Source organism: Ictalurus furcatus, chromosome 7, assembly GCF_023375685.1.
Source record: "Ictalurus furcatus strain D&B chromosome 7, Billie_1.0, whole genome shotgun sequence".
In the NCBI taxonomy this organism is placed as follows: Eukaryota; Metazoa; Chordata; class Actinopteri; order Siluriformes; family Ictaluridae; genus Ictalurus; species Ictalurus furcatus.
This window is the reverse complement of record NC_071261.1, coordinates 19,010,704-19,034,785: the sequence shown is the minus strand read 5'-3', so window position 1 is coordinate 19,034,785 and position 24,082 is coordinate 19,010,704. Positions and strand designations below refer to the sequence as shown.

At 41.9% G+C, this 24,082-nt stretch overlaps 1 protein-coding gene across 1 annotated transcript; it reads left to right on the top strand.

The window, feature by feature from the left end:
- The first annotated feature begins 1,682 nt into the window (after nt 1-1,682).
- On the top strand, nt 1,683-23,406 carry LOC128610059 (cytochrome P450 26B1). The gene is made up of 6 exons (XM_053629098.1): nt 1,683-2,186; nt 13,279-13,503; nt 17,299-17,574; nt 17,681-17,836; nt 18,703-18,984; nt 20,490-23,406. The coding sequence occupies exons 1-6, from the start codon at nt 1,983-1,985 to the stop codon at nt 20,880-20,882; spliced, it is 1,536 nt and encodes a 511-aa protein (XP_053485073.1). The 5' UTR covers nt 1,683-1,982; the 3' UTR covers nt 20,883-23,406.
- Nucleotides 23,407-24,082: the final 676 nt, after the last annotated feature.

The following is a 24,082-nucleotide window of genomic DNA, read 5'->3' as shown; positions in this document are numbered from 1 at the left end:
CGCTACAGGACGCGTTCAGACATCGGCGCACTGACGAGCGCAAACACACCACCGTGGAACAATATCATTAACAAACAGCGTGTAAAAGTCACTCTGTCGCTGGATTAATAGAGAAACTATTTTTTTAATGGTAGGATAAAAAGAGAGAGAGAGAGAAAAAGAGAGAGATGTCCCTGTACCTGCGCTCTGTCACTCACGTGCCTGTTACTGCGCACGAGGAGTTATAGGAACACGAAGATTTATATTAATCCAACACGGTTTATAGCTCATTTTCTTAATGGTGAAACTAGTTAACGAAATCTCTCTCTCTCTCTCTCTCTCTCTCTCTCTCTCTCCCTCTCTCTCTCTCAGAGTTATTACATAACTGACCGCGCGGCGTAATGATGCTCCTGAGCTGAGTCTAATTGAAACCATATCCCCGGTACACACAGGCGACACTGGAACCTGACTGGCTTTCTGCAGTACATTTGCTCTTAAAAAGTAACGACGGATGAATATAATCATACATCGACGGGAAATACTTTGTTTTATTATTATTTGTTTATGCTATTCTGCGCGTTCTTTCAGGCACCTGGTTCTCTGTGATTTGTGGACTGATTCGTTTGTGAATCATTTGACACATGATTCATCGCTTGTGTCTCCCTCAGCCTCGTGCTGACCCGAGCCGACTCGCAACCTGTTGCCCGTTTGCCTGAACCTTTAAGGGTTTATGGTGTTAATTCATGACCATAACAAATCATTCTTAATGACACCATTTCTACCATGACACAGCAGTAAACATGATCCTGTAGATGAAAACGAATAAGCATTGCCAATGCTCAGAATTTAACACACTAGTCCCTACAGGTTTTACTCATTACCAACGCCAAATGAAGTTATCTGTATAAAATCCTGAGCTGCTCAGCAGCAGTAGCGCTTCAGGCTCCGTGTCTAGCGGTGCAGAACGTGCTGACCTCCGCGAACAGCGCGCGCACATTACCGGCTCACAGGTGGAAAGTTCATACTAGTGGGGGACATGAAATTAAAGACTTAGAAAACTTTTAACCTCTCTCTCTCTCTCTCTCTCTCTCTCTCTCTCTCGGCTTTGGGCATGTGTCCAGACCCCGCACGCTCCAGCGCGCTCCGCCTCGCTCCGGTGGGGGGGGCTAAAGGCCGCGCGCGCCCTGGCCCACCGCCTCGCTGCCTCCGCTATATAAACACACATTGGGAGCTCGCTTAGCGACTCGAACTCACATTGAGAAACTATGTGAAAAGAGAGAGAGAGAGAGAGAGAGAGAGAGAGAGAGAGCATCAGAAGAGAAGGTAGACAGACGCACTACAGTCATTTGAAGATTTTCTAGCGCTCTGTAGACATCAGCATCCGTGCACAGAGGATTATTCCTTTTTCTTTTATTCCTTTATTTAATCTTATGACCAGTACTTGAATCTGAGTGTATCAAAAAAATAGTTTATAGGCATATAAAAAAAAAAACTTGTGGGAGGGAAGTATTGAGGACTTTTGTTTTTCACATTTTTCTCATTTAGATACTTTTAAGACGAGTTTGAAATTGTCATCAGCTTTCCCACGTGGTTATACTAGTCTGACAAGTTCACGGCAATTTGACATTCCTCCAAAAAAAAAAAAAAAACTAATTTCCAACATCCACAGAGGGATTTGGTTTTTTTTTTTTTTTTTTTTTTTTTTTTTTTTTTTTTTTTTTTAATGATGTGCCAAAGTCTTACTTCGACTTATTTCTATTTGGATACAAGTAATTAAAATCCCAACTTCTCCTACCTTTATTGAACTTTTATAGTTCAGTTTATGCGAGAGATAAACTTCGGAAAACTACAGCTGCAGTTCGGTCCATCATTTAGCCTATAATTTAGTGCAATACCTGCAGGTTAAAAAAAGAAAAAGAAAAGAAAAAAAAAGTTGGTGCAGTGCACGTTCCGTTCTAAAGAAAGGCTGAAATCGACTTGAACTTTCCCGGACGCTCGTCGCAATGCTCTTCGGGAGTTTGGACCTGGTGTCTGCGCTGGCCACGCTGGCCGCGTGCTTGGCCTCAGTGGCGCTCCTGATCGCTGTGTCTCAGCAGCTGTGGCAGCTCCGCTGGACCGCCACGCGGGACAAGAACTGCAAGTTGCCCATGCCAAAGGGCTCCATGGGCTTCCCTATCATCGGCGAGACGTGCCACTGGCTGGTCCAGGTAAGCGCAACTCTCCTCTGCTGTGTCCTCTTCCTCACGTGTCCGAGCGCAACAGGCACTCCACACTCGCCTGGTCCATCGCGCACTCACAACTCTCTTTAATTCTGCTCAGCTCAGTTTTACTGACAGTTCATATCAAATGACTGTATTGCCGATGTATTTGTATCAATCTATATTAAATATGTGTATATTCATCAGTCAGTAAAAGTGATTTGAGGTGATTCTACTGAATATACTACAAAATGAGGCGTTTTATAATCATGTCCATAACGGCGTGCCATTCTATAGTTATCACCGTAAAGCCTGATTTCCTTCTCTCGCTATGCGTTTCGCAAATCGGCACAGAGACGCGATGAGGATGCCCCAATACAATCCATGCACGTGCGCACCCTGTCACGAGCGCTCCAGCAGTGCTCACGGAGATGCGCGCACTTCCCGGTCGTGTTTCAGGATTATCGCTGTAGAATTGGTCCAGGAAAAGCCTCCACTGCCATACGCTTAGTGGTCAGTCCACGTGGAATACACTATTTTCCGCGGTTAGGAGAGAAGCATGCTATTCCGACAATGTGGTATCTAATTGCCGGCTTCCGACGCGCGCCAGATCTCCGCAGCGATGACTCAGCGAAGCGTAAAGCAGAGGTGAGATCTGGCACTGTTTGGTGATTTCACTGATCAAATCCTGTAAATCGAACGAGTTGAATCGTCGACTCTGAGCAGGGAAATCACCAAACGCACCAGACTTTGACACCGCTGGTATTTGTTCCTGCGTAATTGCGCTCCCGGTGCGCGTTCTTTACACCCCAGCTTAACAGGAAAGCTTTAATGAGCCAGAGTCGACGCTGTCTTGTGTAAATGAGTGCCGTGATGCCGTTCAGCACTACTGAATCCGTCTACACTGCTGTAGAAGGGGGAATCCGAGTAAAGCAGCTGAGTGCCACGTTTCTACGTTCAGCTGGGTGTTTTCCAGTGATGGCCAACTGCCCGAGACCGCTGCAAAATAACCACCCATTAGAGCGTAAAGGTTTAATCCTATTGTTTGCTACTGGAAAAAAGGAGAAATGGAGTAGTTATGAAACATTTTTTTTCTGCCAAAGGAAATGCTAATTCTCGTGGTACATGCGGTATTTGCTCCCGTGTAAAGCTCAATGAAACAATTCCCCTGAAATGTGCGGACTCATGAACACACACTTAGCTATTTGCAATTCAATCTTCTATTAAACTGTATGTGTTTGCTGCTTTGTAGTACAATCCCAATCCCAGAGCGTACCTCCAAACCCGGATCAGAACAGTTGAGTTTCTCTGCGCGTAAAATTCTCCAAAACTTGCTAGCATCTGTGTCTGTAAGCGATATATTTATAGTCAATCAGATTTAAATCCCTGCAGACATGCCAAACTTTTGTCACGTTCTATTTTTATTATTATGATTTTTTTTTAGAACGGGGCGTTTTGCTCAGAAGAAGCGATCCACTGTGCGCACGTGAAGCTCGACACGTTTTGGGGTGTTATTTAAAGTGTAAGGTTCCCACACACGGCGCTGCAGACATATTTTCATATTCAGGCTCTCCAGTTCTTGGCCACTTCCTCAGGTTTGGCTCTACAATTAAAGCCCCTATTAGGACATACTATATAGTAGTATTTCAGCTTCGGATGTAGCCTTGGACTGACGTATTCATATACTGTGGGTGCACGTGACCGGGTTTTGCACGTTTACACAATTTATGATATGATTTTACTTTACTGATATTTTAGCCCGATAGAGCCATGCAATGAACTTTGGTTTTACAGTCTGGTGAATGTTTACTGGTAAAAAGACACACACACGCGCGCACACACACACACACACACACACACACACACACACACACACCTGTTGTTTAATTTTGCTCTCTCTCTCTCTCAGAGATATGCACATCTTCTACAGTAAAAACTGACACAAGCACATGTTATATATTATACTCTTCACTTTGCATGAATAATGCACAATGAGCACATACATTGATTAAATTGACAAAATGCATAACTGAGTCTTAATACGTGTATATTTCCCCTTGCGGGTGTTTGATGCATGCCACAGAGCATCCTTGTTCCAGAATATGAATTCCTTTCTACATTGTAACCATCACAAAATTGTTGCTGATATCCAAACATAGCTGTGACATATCCTTAGTACACAAAAAGCACACAAATTAGGAAACATTTATAAAACTTTTAATGATTATCATTGAATCAATGGCAGTCCTTTCCCAAGGGGAGAGACCTGCTGCCATGATGCACAGGTCACCCAGCGGGCACCAGCAAGCAGCCCTTTATGCCACTTGCCCAGCTCAGAACCCCTCCAGCACCCTGACTCTGATCACTTTGGGTTGTGCAAGGGGCCACAAAGCCCCTTCCACAACCCACTTCCATGAGGCGGTCACACTGCTCTCAGCCCCCCTGCTGGGATAAAGGGCACAAGGCCTGGGGCCTGATCAGCATTCCTGTGACATACATAAACTCATACTCTCTCTGCCTCTCGTTCACTCACTCACTCATTCACTCCCACTCTTGCCACAGAAAGAGCGATACTCACTCAGTCAACCGTTCTCTCCTTCACTCCCTTGCTCTCTCTCCCAGCTCATCCAGGATTACTGGGCATGAAACGGCAGTGAGTGGCAGCACCGCAGCGTGGCCCCTCTTTCACCCCTGGAAAGCACCACCAACCATTCAAACAGCCTCTTGTCTTTGGGGTGGGGGGAGAGAGAAAAAAGAAACTGGTGGCAAGGGGCTTGGCAGTGCCAGCGGAGGTGGCAATGGGGAGGGTGAAAGTGAGAAAAAAAGAGGTCCCGGGGTGAACGCTCACACTGCACTGAACAACCATAATCTCTCTCCACATACTGTTTCCAGGTCAAAGGGGAGCCTATTCTCCTGGCCCAGCCTTGTTCAGCCAGCTTTAAATTCTTTTCGGGCGAGTTCTGGCACCTGTTCAGAGCTCTCTCTTTTTGCTTTTTTTGGGGATTCCTACCTGTTACGCACCAGCCTGCCTTCAGTTCCGCATGCAAGACTCCCCATATCGCATTTCCATTACAGTAAGACCCCACGCTTTCTTTTAGCCCTTGGCCCACCCCAGCACCCAGTTTGGCAGCCGGGTGCAGGGGCTCTTACGGGGTGATGGATCGAAGAATAATGGGTCCTCCACTTCTCCCTCCTTTATCTACTTCCTCTAATCTCTCGCTCTCTTTCTCTCTGTCTTACTATCCCTCTTGCATTATTATTACCTCAATGGAGGCTATCCAATGCACAGAGACATTCCAGCTGGCTATTTCAGTACATAGATATATTATGTGTATTTATAGTAAAGGTGCAGATTAGCATGGAGGACCCGCCATCCCACGCAATGTTGTTACATGCAACACTAAATCAATAAATATGGCAGCTTCTAGCCACTGAAACACGTAATCACCTCCTTGGGGATGGGGGAGTTGGAGACAGGGGAGAGAGAGAGAATGGATGCCAAAAAATGAAGGGAAAGCCAAGGAGGTGGAGATAGATGGAGCCTACGTGAGCGCCAGTCTAAACAGGGATTACGTTTTTCAAATCCCTTTGCTTTGTCTGTCATTCTCCTTTTCTTATGTGACCCTTTCCATGTCTTTCTGATGTGCTTCAAATAGTATACAAAAAAAAAAATCCTTTTCCTCTCTTCCTCAAACCCTCATGACCACTAAGCCGCCCAGGGTTTGGGTCACCCCCTTGCTGATCTGAATAAATATAATTAAAAGAGTTTTTGTGGTTGTAATAAAGGGGTCATTTGTATAACATTTCCACAGCCACACAAAGACTACATTTATGGAGCAGGAGACTCGACCGGTGTCCAATTTACACAGAAATTTGTATTTTTAGTTTGTATTTTAGGCTGCACAGTGTGTGAAAGGGGCCAGTGGAAAAAAGTAGTCCCCTTTATTGCACCCCTTGTAAAATATCTGATAAATTTCTTTTCAAACGTAAAAGAAACTATTGAGAATGGCGGGTTAACCACTTCATGACCAAGCCAAGCTAGACCAGAACAGACCTGTCCTGTGTTTTTTAGCACACACACACACACACACACACACACACACACACACACACACACACACACACTGGTACCTACAACTATTTCAATATCCAGCGCGGCAGAGTCCATCTCTATTTGTTCTTCCATCTATCCTCTTTACTCGTCTCTCTTTCCAAACACATTCCCGAACTGGCTATTTCCTCATTCCTCCTCTTTACCACCACTACTAACCCTTCATTCCTTTGAGTGAAGCAGGGTTTAGGCTTTCCGCATAAATAAGCTTGACAGTCTAAATACATGTGGGTTAAGAGGAGGAAACAAAAGACCAAAACCTAAACTCAGCGATGAAATTTTTCTTTTCCCTGTGAGCCTACTAACATCATTCACTTAATCTTTTCTCTTTGGTGTTGAAGAACAGCCTTTTGTACTGATGCAGCACTTGTGCAAAATAGGAAAGTTTTTCACCTGTTGCAACAACTGCTTAGACAGTCTATGGGTGCTATACATAAAATACACCTTTTCATATATATGCAAAAGACATGCACTGCACATGAATTCTGCCGTGTGTGTGTGTGTGTGTGTATGTATATATACACGTGTACGCGCGTACATGAGAGGACCAGTGTACAACAGAGTATGTGTGTATCCGATGGAGTGAGAGAACGAGAAAGAGAGAGAGTAAACTGCAGATTATTACCTCATTGCTTTTCCAGGGTGTGTGGCACTTTCGTGCGTCAGTCGCCCTTTTGGGGTTTTCCTTCTCTTTTTTTCTTGTTCTTTCTCTGCACGTCTGTGCTTCGGTGGCTTTGTGAGAAGGGGGCGGACATTTCTCACCTTCTAGCCAAATGTCATCTGGGCTGCCACACCCCACTTGCTTTCCCTCAACGTTTTGTCTCTCAGCCTGGTCTGCTATTTCCAGAGGAGCGACTCATCCGGCTTTTAGGCTGCAATCAGTGTGCAGCCCATTTTGCACCATCCCTTGCTATCATTCATCATATTGTTCATCTCATATCATTCATCTCTCTCCATTATTGTCCCCAGGGCACCTGATCTCTAACTTTCCATTCTCTCTTTTCTTTGCCTCGTGCCACAGCCTAGCTTCTATATTTTTACTTGTGATATATAATACTGTTATACTTTGATTTGCTGCGTGCCTGGAAGTCTACGATTTCCACTTGTACATTACAGGATAGTTGCAGGGTTATTTAAGTTACTGTGAAACACACATTATGTGTGTTAGTAGGTGTGTAAGAGAGCTCTCATGCTGCATGTGTGTGAAAGACGGCCTTGTCCTTACCCTATAGTGCTGCTCTGAAAACGGCTCCTTTCTCTCACAGTGTGCAGTCCAGAAGCTGACAGGAGTGTAGACATGAACACACACACACACACACACACACACACACACACACACACACACACACACAAACTCTTGGAGGGTGTGATGATGCGATTTAGGTGTCAGCAAGAGGCTAAACTGCATCGCCCACACACCCAAACACTCAGCTTTCACAATGTAGTGAAAGATGCAACATTTGTTTCTCCTTGTAATGCTTTTTGGATGAATTTGCACTCGTGAGTTTTTGCGTGTATGTGTGTGTGCTAGTGTTACCTCCTGCCCTCACACTCACTCGATATGTTCACGTCTCGATCACATTACCTTAACACTGGATGTGGTGACCATCTAACCCTCAGTGAGCACACACATACTCCTGCGTGTTCGTATCCCCACACTGACACTGACACACAGTCTCAATCCTATCACTACATGGGCTGTAATGGTGAGAAGTAGCGTTACACACTGGCCAAATATCAGTCTTGCTGTTTAAAGACAAAGTATCAACAGTTCACAGTTCAACTTATGTTTTGAATCCTGGAGTTCAGTTCTGTTAGTTTGAATTTACTGCTTGATAACTTTGACTTGCTGAGCCCCAAATCACTGAGTCTACTGATACACTGATCATTCATTTTACTTTAAATGAGTTATATTGATTACACTAAGAAAGAACTGAAAACAGAAAAAGTCTCCGATGAAAAACAACATATTAAAAAAATGAACGGGAGGAGTTTTAGTAGAGGCATCTGTAGTCACAAGGCACTCATTCATTTATGTGTTCAAACTGTATGACAACTCTGATGCTGCAGCTAGCCAAACCTCCTTTGATAATTACAATAAATGTCTATTCAAAAGCTGTCAATCAACCTCATGAGTGGATTAAGGGACCATAACAGACTTATAGTTACATCATGGCATCCATCCATCCATCCATTTTCTGTACCGCTTATCCTACACAGGGTCGCAGAGAGCCTGGAGCCTATCCCAGGGGACTCAGGGCACAAGGTGGGGGACACCCTGGACGGGGTGTCGACCTATCGCAGGGCCCAATCTCACACACACACACACACACACACACACACACACACACACACACACTCACACATCTATTCACACACATTACGGACATTTTAGAGATGCCAATCAGCCTACAATGCATGTCTTTGGACTGGAAACCCTGAAACATAAAGAGAACATGCAAACGCCACACAGAGGCAGGAATTGAACCCCCAACCCCACATCATGCATATAAAAACATTTTAAATATTCCACTGGAAACCAGGAAACAGTAACTTAAAATTTTCCACAGGATGATTGATTGATTGAGAAATCCAACCTGCATGTTAAACAACAAAGCACATGCAGAAAATATGTGCAACGATCTAAAATGCTTCGGCTGAAGCCATTACTAAAGCGGTCCGATCACATCTTTCTGTTAATCTCCCCATCACATAAATAAATAGAATGTCCAAAAGTAAATTTATACTGGAATCATGCAAACAACCGTTCACTTGTCCTTGAATATGATAAATGCATAATTGTATGCTAATGTTGCCAAACATCTTTCAAAAAATTTCTCTCATGTCCTCACCACAGTTTTACTTTTTATTATAATCAGGTTATAATACCCACATAAACACATGCTCAAGTCGGCACTCCAGTGCCAGTGTACTGAGGTGAAGTGTATTCAGGCCAAGCCCCTCTATCAGCCAAACAAGCAGGAAAAAGCCCTCCATGCAGCTAAAATTATCCTTCCAAAAGAAGCTTCTGTGTGCTGCGTGCTATGAGAAACAGGTCACAAATCTTGCATTAGGGATGGAGGAGGGGGCAAGGTTAGCAAACAGCTCCAACTAAGTTCCCTGCTGTTGGACCAGTATGTGAGCGCGCATGTGTGTGTATCAAATTGTGAGGTTACAGTGGGTCTTTATGTGCATTGCAGAAGTCCCAAGGGCTGCAGTCAATTACTGTGTATTATAAAGAGCAAGAGGCTTAGCTACTAAGAACTATGTCACAGCTCTTTACTTCAGTGCTTCAGATAAAAAGTTTGTTTAGATACTATACATCATAATACATGCTGCCTATGTAAATGGTCTGCACTTATATAGCGCCTTTTAACCTTAATGGTTCTACAAACCGCTTTACACTGTTTCTCATTCACCCATTCATACACACACACACACACACCTGCGGGAGCAACTTGGGGTTCAGTGTCTTGCCCAAGAACACTTCGGCATGTGGGCCGGGAATTGAACCGCCAACCCTACGATTAGTGGACAACCCGCTCTACCACCTGAGTCACAGCCGCCCATGTAGGATTAAGAGGAGGGAAAAAAATGTTCTTTGTGTTTTCTAGTTTTTCACTAGTAAATCTTCAGTAATATTCAAGTGGGATAAGTTTTCCAGATATATACTTGTTAAGTAATGTTGCCAAACGACGTCTGTAATTACAGTGCTGTGAAAAAATATTTATTATTTCTTCTGTTTGTGTATATCTCATACTAAATTGTTTCAGATATTAAAACAAAATCTAAGATAAAACAAACACAACCTGAGTAAACACAAAAGACAGTTTTTAAATGATAATGTTATTTATTGAAGCAAAAAAGTCATCCAATAGCAACTGGGCCTGTGTGAATATGTATTTGGTCCCGTAGTTACTAATTGCCCAAATCTATGAAACTGCATTCATAATGGGGTTCAGCTGGACTAGACACAACCAGGCCTGATTACTGCCAACAAGAAGTTGGTTAAAAGGTCTTACCCAGTAGCACACTATGCCAAAACTGAAAGAAATTCCAGAAATGTTGAGGAAGAAGGTGACTGAAATACATCAGTCTGGGAAGGCTTACAAAGCTATTTCAAAGGCTCTGGGACTCCAAAGAAACACAGTGAGGGTCATTATCTCCAAATGGAAAAAATGGCACAGTAATGAACCTGCGCAGAAGTGGCCGACCTTCCAAAATTCCTCCAAGAGCACAGCAACTACTCATTCAGGAAGAAACAAAAGAGCCAAGGACAATATCAAAGGACTTACAGGCCTCTCTTGCATAAATAAAGTTGTTCAGGGCTAAACTATCAGAATGACACTGGGCAAAAATGGCATTTATGTAAGAGTGGTGAGGTGAAAACCACTGCTAACTCAGAAGAACATTAAGGCTTGTCTAAATTTTGCCAAAACACACCTTGATGATCCTCAGACCTTTTGGGAGAATGTTCTGTGGACTGATGAGTTGAAAGTGGAACTTTTTGGAAGACAGGGGTCCCGTTACATCTGGTGTAAACCAAACACAGAATTCTACAAAAACAAAATCATACCTGTGGTCAAGCATGGTGGTGGAAGTGTGATAGTGTGGGGATGCTTTGCTGCTTCAGGACCTGGGCAACTTGCAATAACTGAGGGAAAGATGAATTCTGCTCTCTATATTCTCTAGGAGAATATCTGGTCTTCAGTCTGTAAGTTGAAACTCAAACAAAACTGGATTATGCAGCAAGACAATGATCCAAAGCATAGGAGTAAGTCCTAGTCCCAGAAGTAAGTGAAAGACTGATCTCCAGTTAGCGTTTGGTTGCAGTTATTGCTGCTAAAGCTGGCACAACCAGATTTTAAGTTTAAGTGGGCAATTAGTTTTTCACTTAGGTGATAGGTGTTGGATAACTTTGTGCTTCAATAAAAAAAAAACTGTATTGTATGTTTACTCAGGTTACCTTTGTTTTTTGTTGTATTTCGTTTGAATATCTAAAACTATTTAGTATGAGATATGCACAAAAACAGAATATATCAGAATGGGGGCAAATAATTTTTCACACCACTGTCCATGTAAATATCATTTTTTTTGCACAGGATAAGCGATCTTTATAAATCACAGAGATGAGAGTGTCTTCAGAATGTACACATGGTCATTTTATGCATGCTATACACTTCATATTAATGCACACTGATTGTTTTGACCGTTATTATTCAGTCCCTCCAGGATTTCACGATCGTATAAATTAACGCAAAATCAAACAAACGCCACAACACTCAGAGGAGCTTGCAATTTTTCAAAATTGTCACAGATTTTCCAAGGTGCATCATGTGACATCATCACCATGCGCATTCAGCCAAAGCCTTCTTCCCAACCTTCCCATTAAAAAAATAACCCAGTTCGAATAGGGCTTGGGCTCGACTGTGTGCAGGACTGCTCTGCTTCACGTCACTGTAGCTGTCTGAGAAAACCTTAATTGCACCATGATTATTCCCCTCCGGCCACACCCTGAACGGCCCTCCTAATCAGAGTAACTATTACTCTGATTAGGAGGGCCATTCAAGCCAAGTTGGCCCATAGCCATGAAGCTCTCCTCTGTTTTTACCTCCTTATGAGTGCCATATTCTAATCTTGCTATTTGGGATCCCCTTGACTAGTGGTCAACTGCCTAATAACTACAAATACGTGGATGTACACCGAGTTGCCAGTTTATCACATCAAGAAGACCAGACATTCAAACATCACTTAATATTCAACTGTGTTAAAACAGCAAAAAGAAGTGACTATGGAATAAGGTGGAAAGGGTTCATTGCAGCAAGACTACTCAGCCATCCAAGTTGCAGCAACTGTGCAGTGCATTACTTTATGATACAACATTCCTGCACAATACATCCAGTATCTTGGCAATTCTTCCTCAGAGGAAATGATGCCATTCTGAAATCCAAAGTGCAATATGATATGAGATGAGTATATCTAATAAACTGGCAACTAAAGGTATATGAAAGTAAGTGAACTAGTCCAAAAGTAATTCTGAAGCCAGATTACATAACACTTTAAAGTTCTCTACACTATTACATTACTGATTACATACTTACTGATGTAATTTGTAACCTGTATTGGATTAAATTTCCTCAGTAGCTTAATCTACCCCACACTGAGTGTGTATTAAGATTGCAGTAAAACTAGGTGGGTTGGAGTGGTCTGGTCTAATGTGAAGCTTGGCTGAAGAGTGCTTCAGAGGTGAGTTTTGAATGGGATTATACGTGTAATGATAAAAAAACAGAGATAAGCCATGCGACCCCAGAAGTCAACCTGTGTTTTGGGTCTTAATATGTTTAGGTCTGAACACTGACTGCCACCATTTAGATAACAAGGATTTCTGTGCTGAAATCTTAGACCTGAGCAGAAAGTTCACAGGATGTATTGGATCAACTCACTCACTGACACGAGTGTGCATTAGATCACTTCTCTCCTGTGATCTCAGGGGCTAAACTAGAGCCCCTCACTGCTAATCACTACAACTAATCCACTTACAGAATGTCTGCCACGAACTGGACCTTTGCAGCCTTGCAAAATAGAAACAAATGCATGGGATAATCCTTTGAGGCTAACACTACTTTGGTCTAAATAGGTATTAGTGCTAACACCTCATCCGTGCTGTAATATCCTGCTAACGACTCCAAAAGCCCTCCAGCTTATACTAAGAGGGGGAGGACAGGGCCTATGAACCCTGTTCATATTAAGATACCTTACTGAGCATATTTAGCAAATACCCATGGAAGCATGTATAGTAAAAAAAAAAGACAGTTGTCCTCTTTCAGGTTTTCCATGCTGATGAAATGGGAATTACCTTGACCCTTTCTAGCTCCCACCATAACTAATGATTTTATGTCTCGGCCTACAGAACTGAATGCTTCATATTATTTACAGTCTTTTTATAAAAAAGAATTATTCCTAACCATCCTTTTTCCATCTTTCATGAAGGGTGCGGGGTTCCATGCTTCGAGGAGGCAGAAGTACGGTAACGTGTTTAAAACTCACTTGCTTGGCCGTCCAGTGATCCGGGTGACGGGAGCAGAAAATGTGCGGAAGGTACTCATGGGGGAACACACTCTGGTGAGCGTGGACTGGCCTCAGAGCACCAGCACCCTTCTAGGACCCAACAGCCTTGCCAATTCCATCGGAGACATCCACCGCAAGAAGAGGAAGGTGAGCTCACTTTCACAAACCCACCCTTGTGCATGCATATGAACACATGCTCACACAAAGATATGCAAGTCACGTTAACAAGTGTAGATTAGATTCCCTCTAATACACGCATGCACACACATCAGATGTAATCGAATATGAATACATTATGTGTTCTATACAGATTCAAATGCGTAAAGATTGGCAGGGTGTCTCGTTGACTCTAGAGGTGTGGAACAATGGACTTAATCAGATATGGTCAGTGGTCAGTTATGAAGCTTGTGGGGACAAGTGAGTGACCAGACATGAATCGCTTTGTTATGCATGTACTCATTCTCATGAGTTGCACTTAGTGATCATTCTTAGGAAGTGCCTGGTCAGAGTTGCAGTGGGTTAAGTTAGGCTGTTAGTTTGTTTATATTTTGGATTGAGATAAATTTGTCAGAAAATATCGAGGGCATTTTTAATCATGTGCAAACAGGATTAAAAATACAGTCCAAGCACATCTCTACTGGAGACCGGTTAGGAACTTTCCAATTGAGCAGGAGCATTTAGAAAATCTGTGACTCTGTCTCCAAACAGACTATACAGATACATACACATTTCTGCATTCTCTCAATTACACACAGCCCTGTTGGCGTCATGGTGATAAAAGCTGTAATAAAACTTGGTGTACTTGAGTTCTCTTTCTTACTAGTGAATGAGAGATAACAATACAGAAGGCCAGAGAGCAGAGCAGGATCTCTGGGACAAAGCCTGAAAGAAAAAAGAAAAGAAAAGAAAAGAGAGAGATAGGTAGGCCAGATGGAGACAGAGAAGTAAATTTCATTCTCTCTGTCTTGTCCCATCCCACTTTGGCCCCCGATATCAGCTCACTAGCAGAATATTATAAATCCTCAATCCTCCAGTCTGACCTATTGTCCAGGTCCAAAATGCCTCTTTTTCTACCTCTGATTCCATCCAGGCTGACATGGGCTCAGGTTTCCCTCACACACCTGTCCCATTAAGGGGTCAGAGAAATGTAATCAGTCTGCTTAATCCTGCAGGCCTGGGGCCTCATGCAAGCCCCACTAATGATCACTAATTAGTCAGCCGCCTCCGACGCACAAAGACGACCTTATCTACGCTGAGGCCTGTGGCAGTCTGGAGCCGTGCTAGCCACATTACAGAAATTGCAGTATCATTTGTATACCCATCCATGTTCAAATATAGAGTGAAGTTTAATAATTCACTATTTATGTACTCATATAGGAGCTCAGATATATGATATGGAGCTGAAAATTTGACTAGCAATCGAATGCTGGTAGACGTATTCCATCACCTTTCTGGACAAACGTGTCATTGATGAATTCCATGCTTATGTCTTCATTATGTCTGTGATGGAAATTTCCCCCTCAGCACACTTGGAAGCTGTTCTAGGATTTTTGCCAATAAGACTCAGCTCTTGATCTAATCCATCACTAAAGCTACATGAGGAGAGTCTTGTGCTGGCCTGGGGCTTCTAACACTAAAACAGCACTCACAACAATAACACAAACACAGGCCAGGGCAAAACCCTAATTCTTCCTGCTTCCCTAAGACCTTTGGGAGAGCTGGACCCAGGCATTCCCTGGAAGCAAATCTGCTCCCAGAAATCATTCCGTCTCCTGGAAATCCCATATAGACATTTAGTTATTGAGAACTATTGATAGAGTAAGTAAACAATTCCATAAGGTGCACTCTCTTAAATGGTTTAAAGATTTAAATAGAAATGAAATTAAATAAATGTAAAACATTTTCAGATTTATTTTCACCTTCAGTGTCTTGCTTTGTTCTGCTGTGTCTTAGTTGTGCTATCTGGACTACTATCTTCACCTGTTTTCATTGTACGTTTGACATATTTTCAGCATGTTGTCCAAGTAAAAGCAGGTAGAGAGAGGGACAGATATGGAGGAGTTGTTGAGTTTAGTTCTCATGCAGGGACGATGATAAGGTGACATGAGGTGTCAGTTACCCATCATTCATTATGACAATGAAGTGAAAAAAGTGAAACTGTTGCATCCACTGCAATGGCCAGTAGAGGTCAGAATCCTTTAATCCTACAGTTTACCAGCTTTTTGTCAGATTTCCCCTTCTGAATAAGGGATTGTGTTTTAGTTCTGAGAGGGGGAGGAGCATGGAGCGCAGTGTAGTAAGAGTCAGAGAAACACGGAGAGGGGGCGAGAAAAGAAAAAAGAAGAAAGAAGCCTTTACATTCTGCTCAAACCAGCAGCTTCGAGCTGTTTCATATAATTTAAGACATATGGAAATGATTAAGGCGGGGAAGTTTCAGAAGGGGTGTGTGTGTCTGTGTATATGTCTAAGAGAACACAAGGAGCCCCTCTTTTTGTAATGAAGACGGAGGAGCAGCTTGACTTTTCTCCAGCAATATATGGAGTGTCCCAAAATCATGTGGGTATGCATTAGGTGTATTTTACTTACATCTGTACTATAGACGGGCAGACACAGTGCTTTCCTCTAGGGAAAAGCAAAGCTCTCAAGCACACAAATAAACATGGAATGTATATGAATGCAATGAATTACATGTGTGTGTGTGCTCTGTAGTGTACAGGCCTTTGCTAAACAGGAGCGAATAGAGGTTTGTCTATGTTTACCGTGTACTTGCCCATGTACACTCACACACCCACCCTTTTTTCTTGAAAGAAAGTGACAGTGATAATTTGCGCAGTGATTGAATGCACACAGGCTGAGTGTAGGGGATGGAGGAACAGAAGTAATTGAGGTAAGCAGGGCAATTAGGGGAAATATTGATCTCACTGCTGTTACATCTACTGTGATCTCTAAATCTTGATGCTCATTGTTCATTCATTCAGAGTAAATAAGGAAAGAGGCACATGTAGATCTGAAATTAGACCAGCACAATGGCTGGATTTAAGAGAGCAAAGAGATGAGACAGAGCAAAAATGCCATGCTGCGTAGAGACAGTGAGAGAAAGTGAGAGATGGAAGGAGGACCTGAGAGTTTTGTCACCGGCTCCAACCCGTCATCTTTACAACTCTGGAAAAATGGGGCAGAGCCAAGGTATTTGGGGTGAGATGGCATATAAAAAGTACTATTGTTAGTTGGCAGAGCCGGAGTTTTTAAGGGGGAACATAGATGTTATTTCACCAAACAAACCTGCGCGAATGAGGCACATTTTGAAATGCACTGCTGTAGCCAGGAAAATCTTACCTTCCCTACTCACTCTCTCTCTGCTGATGGAGAAGGAAACTCTCTCTGTCCAGGTCCACTATAATGGAGGGATGGGGAGAGGGAGGCAATTAAAAGCGAAAAGGTCAAAAATAGTGGGGGCTTGTGAGTTAATGAGAATGTTCCATGTCCCTTGATGAAAGGAAAATAAACCATTGCTACAGCTGCTGTTGTGTGGCTTCAGGATAATATTTAGATGACATTTCTAGGTTTATTTCTTTTGAGCTTGACATGAAGTTTTGAAAAGAGAATCCACATACCTTTTTCTTGCTTCCAGAATACTTAATACATGCTTATGTATTTATTTTAGACTTCACAAGTGTATTTAGGGCAGGACTGAGCTGAAATGCTGGCAGTTAAGCATTTTTTGTTGAGGTTGTTCTTAATTTAAAGAAGTGTCAGGCATGGTTGGAGAACCCAACCACATGCTCCTCAGTGCCAGGTCCCACTTACAGACCAAATTGAACTCCTTAGTCTGACACATACAGACTTGTCTCTTTATTCAGTTTTAAATTGTGTGCATAATTATATGTCTGTAATATACTGAATTAACAGTAGTAAACGAATAAACTTTTCCTCTCTGGACAGATCTTTGCTAAAGTCTTCAGCCATGAAGCGCTAGAAAACTACTTGCCTAAGATCCAGCAAGTTATCCAGGAGACGCTACGTGTGTGGAGCTCCAACCCAAGGCCCATCAATGTGTACCGTGAGTCTCAGCACATGTCCTTTCAGATGGCTGTCCGTGTGCTCCTTGGTTTCCGCATTTCAGAAGAAGAGATGCACTTCCTTTTCCACACCTTCCAGGAGTTTGTGGACAATGTTTTTTCATTGCCCATTGACTTGCCCTTCAGTGGCTACAGAAAGGTAAGTGGCTGCAGCATCACAACACTCAGTGTGCATCCAATCATGCAAAAAAAATCCTTTGAGACATCATAATTACAGTCTGGTATGTGTCGATGTCTCTGTGTAGGGCATTCGTGCAAGGGACACCCTTCAGAAGGTCATAGAGAAAGCCATCAGGGAGAAGCCACTGTGTACACAGGGGAAGGACTATTCTGATGCCCTGGATGTGCTTCTGGAGAGTGCCAAAGAGAATGGGACAGAGCTCAGCATGCAGGAGCTTAAGGTTTGTGCCACTCCTTACTAATCCTCAGTTTTAGATGGAGCACACAATGTCCATACTCTTTGTTTAAAGTGGGATGTTTGTTAAGAACATGGGATTAGAATCCCTTTGAATAGAAATAGGCAGATTATAAGAATAACAGATCTTAAGCCTGATAAATATGAGATATCCATTGCTTTTAGATCTTTCCGTTTTTGCTGCAAATTCTTCGTCTCACAGGCAGTTAAAATAAGATCGTACTTCAGCTGTTGATGTTCTTTGCAGAACTAACCCTTTGTAATTTTAAACATTATATTCTTAATATACACATAAAAATATACTTCTCTTACCAAGTTTCTATTGTCATCAGTGTCTTTCCATCATTTCCTCTCTCTGTCACACCAAAACCATGACCTGCATGGCTTTTTTTTTTGGTTCCTTCTTTGGGGGAGTTCAGAGAAGCCAAAATGAGAGACGTCAGATTTGTACTCCCAATTTTTGACTCTCATACTCTGACACAACTTTGTTACTGCCCTGGGTTAGAGAGGCATGCTGCTCCCTTTTCAGACAGGAGCAAATGGGTGGGTCCCTCAGGCCTGTCAACACCGGCTCACTGGCATACCATTTAAACAAATGAAAGCAAAACCCTGACCTGTGCAATATGGCTGCCAAGCCAACGAGGGGAGTGCCCTCCCTCTCTCCTTCATAAAACACATGCAAAGCAAGAAAAGACACCAAAGTTGGGGTCATAGGGATTGCTGCACTGTAGGCCATGTCTTTCTCTGAGGAAATGGTAATATTCCAGTTACTGTGCTAATATTAGGGGATCAACATGTTGCCTGTAGGTCTGTGTGGTCACTATCTCTCATCTCTCTTTATCTGGTCTCCAGGAGTCCACCATTGAGTTGATCTTTGCTGCCTTTGCCACCACGGCCAGTGCCAGCACCTCTCTGATCATGCAGTTACTGCGGCACCCAGCTGTGTTGGAGAAGATGCGTGAGGAACTGCGCAACTGTGGCCTTCTGCATGATGGTTGCTTGTGCCAGGGTGAACTGCAGCTTGACACCATCTGCAACCTCAAGTACTTGGACTGTGTCATCAAGGAGGTTTTGCGTCTCTATGCACCAGTGTCAGGGGGCTACCGCACTGCCATGCAGACCTTCGAACTTGACGTAAGTTACAGAGAAGCCATGCTGTGAATTGCTCAAAATGTGTGACAAATGAATGGAAAAAAAAATGCTGTGGGATGCATTTAGCTGGCAAGGTTTAGGCCCAATTGTCCCCTTAAGAGGGAAGCATCAGTGCAAATCAGTACAAAGTTCTGAAAGTCTTCTTTAGCTTATGATGAAACATTCCTATCCTGATGGGAGTGGTCTCTTTCAGGATGACTCCACCCACTCTACAGAGCATGAGGCTCACTGAATGGTTTGATGAGTATGAAAATGATTTCAATTCATTTACTATGGCCTTTGTACTCACCAGATCTCAAAATAGAGAATTTGGTCAATTGCCATTATGAAAACACTAGTTGAGGGAATCTCTTTCAGAAGAAAGGTGTTCATCCCTCCAGTACAGTTTGACAGAATCTATGCTAAGAAATTATGCACTGAAGTTGTTCTGGTGGCCCACCAATGTGATAAGACAATTTACATAGTTTTTTCCCATTTTATTTTAAATCATACTTCAACGTTAGATTCTAAAGCACAACATGTGCCTATTTTAAGAAATGTGCAAATTGTACAGTAAAGCAGTCATCTGAGATACAGTGGTCAGCATTTAGTACAGATCCAGCTGTGAAACATCCAACATCTTCTTTGTAGTGCAAAAATTGAAGAAGCGGTCAAACCAAACAAGAATTAGATTCTCCTGACAAAAATGCGAATTTACTTGAATGGAAAATGATGAGGGATATGAATGAAGAATTTGCTTCCCGTAGTGGTTCATTAATTTCAAGTTAATCTACGGGAACTTTATTCCCACAAATTTGCAAACCTTGGATGTGTGAGCTGAGAGAAAACAAGAGATCAGTTACATGGTCTTTTGCCTTGCTATTTTCTTAGCCCTTTAATTCAGTGATTATGTCTTTGTACTTTGTATGTCCAGGGCAGATAGACTATATAATCACAGAACCATACAAATTTTCTCCTGTCAGTCATAAACCAAGCTAATTCCCTGTTTTCCTATTCCAGAGCTGATAAAAATGGCTGAAGTTTTCACACTCTAAATAAGACCCTCTGACTGGTTGTAGTGCGTCCTCTCAGAGCCAAAAAAAAATCAACAGTTACATCAGCCAACAAAGATGGCAGTCAAAAACTGACTTTATACCACATGGCAGTGTGAGCAATGCACCAGGCAGCAAGACAGACCATCTGTTTTATATGCATGGCAGTTTTTGACAGAAAGATACTGTCTATGCAGACAAACTGACATTTGCTCATTCACTCGATGCCTCTAGTTTCAGAGAGAAAAAAAAATGCACCAAGAACAGAGCAGCATTGATTGAACAGCATTGAGCTGTCTTTAGAGCATCAGTGCTGCAGAATAACTGTTGCTTGTAGTTTAGAGTTATTAAAAAAAACAAACTATCAATTTAGCTAGCTAATAATACTATTAGAATATATTAAATTTAGATGCTCACTTTGTTTCTTTCTTCTGTTTCTCCACCTCTCATACACAGGGTGTGCAGATTCCTAAGGGTTGGAGTGTTATGTACAGCATCCGAGATACTCATGACACATCGGCCGTTTTTAAGGATGTGGCGACATTTGATCCTGATCGCTTCAGTGCAGAACGCAGTGAGGATCGTGAGGGCCGCTTTCATTACCTGCCCTTCGGTGGTGGTGTGCGCTCATGCTTGGGGAAACAGCTGGCCACGCTCTTCCTTAAGTTGCTGGCTGTGGAGCTGGCCGGGGGGAGCCGCTTTGAGCTGGCCACGCGGACGTTCCCACGTCTGATCTCCGTCCCTGTGGTCCACCCTACTGATGGCCTCCGAGTCAAGTTCTTTGGCCTGGACTCCAACCAGAACCAGATAATGTCCAAGACAGATGAGATGCTGGGTGCCACTGTGTGAGAGAAGAAAAGGGGACGAAGTGCATGAGAGAGTTATTTTTTAACAGTTATGGTTAATGTTGTTGTTTTTTTTCAAGCAGCAAAAATCTAGCGAGTTGAGAGAGACACTCTTCTTTTTGTTTCAAGATGTCACTTTTGTTTGCCAAAAATGTACAGTCTATCTTTTTCTATAAAAATGTAAAAAGAAAAAAGAAAAAAAAAGGCATAATTAAAAAAAACACCCATAAATATAATGCAGAGACCATTAAATGATGCTAAGACCATTAAGTTGCTGTGAGAGGGAGGGCACAAGATGAAAGAATGTTAAAAGGAGGACTGGAAGTTTCAAAAAGAAAGAGGGATGTTATCTGTGTCCAGCTAAGTAGATATCACAGGGTATGGGCAAGTTTGTGCTCACAGTGAAGTGAGGACACAAAGAATCATTCTTATTATAGCCTGAGGTCTAGTACAGTATTTTTCAGGGTTTGTGTGTGTGTGTGTGTGTGTGTGTGTGTGTGTTTGTGTGTGTGTCTATTTGGAGGGGTGGGGTGGCTTCACGCATGTAGGAATGTAGAAAACAGTGTAAGCTAGAAAGAATCAGAGGAGGGTGTAATTACTCAGGTGTGTAAGTAAAATAAGAGGACTGTCTAGACTAACCCAATATTATGTTCTGTACCTGCACATAAGTGACAATTTATCATCATTACTTCAAACAATGTGTGCATGTTTGTGTGTGTGTGTGTGTGTGTGTATGTGTATCTGTGAGAATGAGAGAGAGAGAGAGAAAGAGAGAGAATGTAAAAAAAAAAGCTCAACCTGTGTGTTATTATAATTGTTTCTCTTTTCCCCCCATTGATGTCACATTGAATTCTCTCTGTGTTGTCTCCATGATGTCAGGTTGCATCAGGTGTATGTGTGTGTGTCTGAATAGACATGGGACTCTCGAAACAAGCTATATTTTGGGGAACGGAGACAGTTCATACTTCCAAATGTATATTCAGAAAAGATCACTACAGAACACAGTTTGTAGGCCACCATATTTGCTGCTTGAGAGTCAGGATGTTATTCACGTGTTGGAGCAGAGCACTGTCTGGCCTCTGCTGAGAGCGACTGTTCTTTTTCCTGCTGCTCCACCTTGCAACACTATGATGCAAATGGAAAAAAAGGTCATTTGATGAAGAAAACAGATTTGACAGATCATCAGTGTGTTGTTTCTTTTTTTTTGTCAAATGGAACCTTCAATGCCACTTCACACGAACTATTTATGTGAGTGACTTGCAGTAAGATTGAAAGAGGAGGCACTAGGACCTTTGGTGGAATAAAAATAAAACCCTATGGAGGACCTTTATCACTTCTTTCACACATCATGCGAAGGATTTATTATTTTTTTTTGGATAAAACATGCCACTGATCTTTCTATTATTAATAATTGAATGAAATGAAATAAAATCTGCTGCTTCAAATGTACCGCTTTCTAACAGGAAGTAGATCGCTATGGTAGTGTGCAAGTGAAATTTGCCTGTTCTACATGCAAATGATGATTGTGTAGCCAAATAGCGATTGGGAAATCATTGCATTGTCTAATATTTTAATATTATTACTATTAATATTATTGTAATAAATATTATTTTAAGTGTTATTTTTGTTATATTTCAGAATAGAGTTCTAGTATAAATAAAGTTTGTTGGTAAATATTGTTATATTTAGAATGACATAAATGGCAGTTATATTGTAAACAGTGTTTAAATGTTAATATGGTTTTATGTTATTATAATTATTCTATTATCATTATTACCATCATTGCATTTAGTTAATATTAAACACAGAAGCACTTGTGGGGTATGTTTATATTGAGTGCCGTGCGACTACATGTTGATTATTGAGTTTGTCTGTAAATAATATTTTTATTTTCTTTTTACAAATCCACATTTCACTTAGTTTAAATATGAATGTTTTATCTCCCTTTTCATTTTTGTTACAATGGTTCTTAAATGTACTTGGCAATTTTATAAACCCCTGTAATAAACTATAATGTGAAAAGCCACTAAATGTGACTTTTATTTGCTGTTGTAACTCATATTGGGTGGCATAGCAGAACCGCGGGTAGCGCTGCCGCCTCATAGCTCCAGGGTCTCTGGTTCAAAGTTCTAAGCTGGGGTTGGGTTACTGTCCATCTGGAGTTTCACATGTTCTCTCTGTGTCCATTTGAGTTTCCTCCTACCTCCCAAAACATGCCAGTAAGATACTCTAAACTGCCTGTAGCTGTGAATGTGTATGTGCATGGTGCCCTGTAAGGGACTGGTGTTCCATCCGGGCTGCATTCCTACCTCAGCTGTGTTTATGCAATAAACTGTATTCACTGTAACTTTGATCAAGATAAAGTGGGTACTGAAGATGTATGAGGAAAATTTTTTAACTAATACTGTTTAACATAGATTTTTTTTTACACAAATATATAAGATATTTAGAAAACAACAAATCTGCTGCATCAATCAAAGAATGAGGTTCCCTGGGAAGTTTTTTCAGCATGCAACACAAGTTTTTGATTATGATTAAACACAGTTCATTTGTCAACCACAGTTATTTGTCATTGTCCCACATTAAGCGGAGACCACAGAACACTCTTTTGATGATCTGTGGTGAAACCTTGCCTTCAGTTAATCCTTGTTTTGTGACAAAGAAAGAAGTGATTAATTATATTGTGTTGCCTCCTTTCATGCTGTGTCATATTGATGAACCAGGGTCATTCATGCACACGAAGGTACATTTTTCAGCATACAGACTGTCTACAGTTGAATTACATCATATTTCCTCCATAATGATCTGTTTAATCGTCACTGCAGGCGCACACACAAACACTGACTTCCTCTCTCTTTCAAGTGGAGCGGCGCAGGGAACAGCCACAGAGCACAGTTCAGCACACAACAGCAGAAATCCAATAGAAGCAAGATGTGTCGACTGGCACGTTCGCATCAGAGTTGGTACACAGACATGATTGTCAAAACACCCACACAGCCACAATTTGTTGACATTTTATGTTTTTCTTTAGCACAGAATGTACTACAGGATACTCATGAAATCGTTATACAAGTACAGTCATATGTGAGCGGAAATGGTGATATTAGCATTTCTTGTGGATTATATGAATAAATATTATTTACTGATTAATATGATTCCTTTATTGCTTTATTAAACTTTACTGGATAATGATGAAATGACAGA

What these genes read in the sequence shown, in the direction of transcription:
- LOC128610059 (XM_053629098.1), top strand. Translation starts at nt 1,983, where the DNA reads ATGCTCTTCGGGAGTTTGGACCTGGTGTCTGCGCTGGCCACGCTGGCC. An exon ending in CCTTCAGTGGCTACAGAAAG is followed by an intron (nt 17,575 to 17,680) that starts GTAAGTGGCTGC and finishes GTCTCTGTGTAG; the next exon opens with GGCATTCGTGCAAGGGACAC. An exon ending in TCAGCATGCAGGAGCTTAAG is followed by an intron (nt 17,837 to 18,702) that starts GTTTGTGCCACT and finishes TCTGGTCTCCAG; the next exon opens with GAGTCCACCATTGAGTTGAT.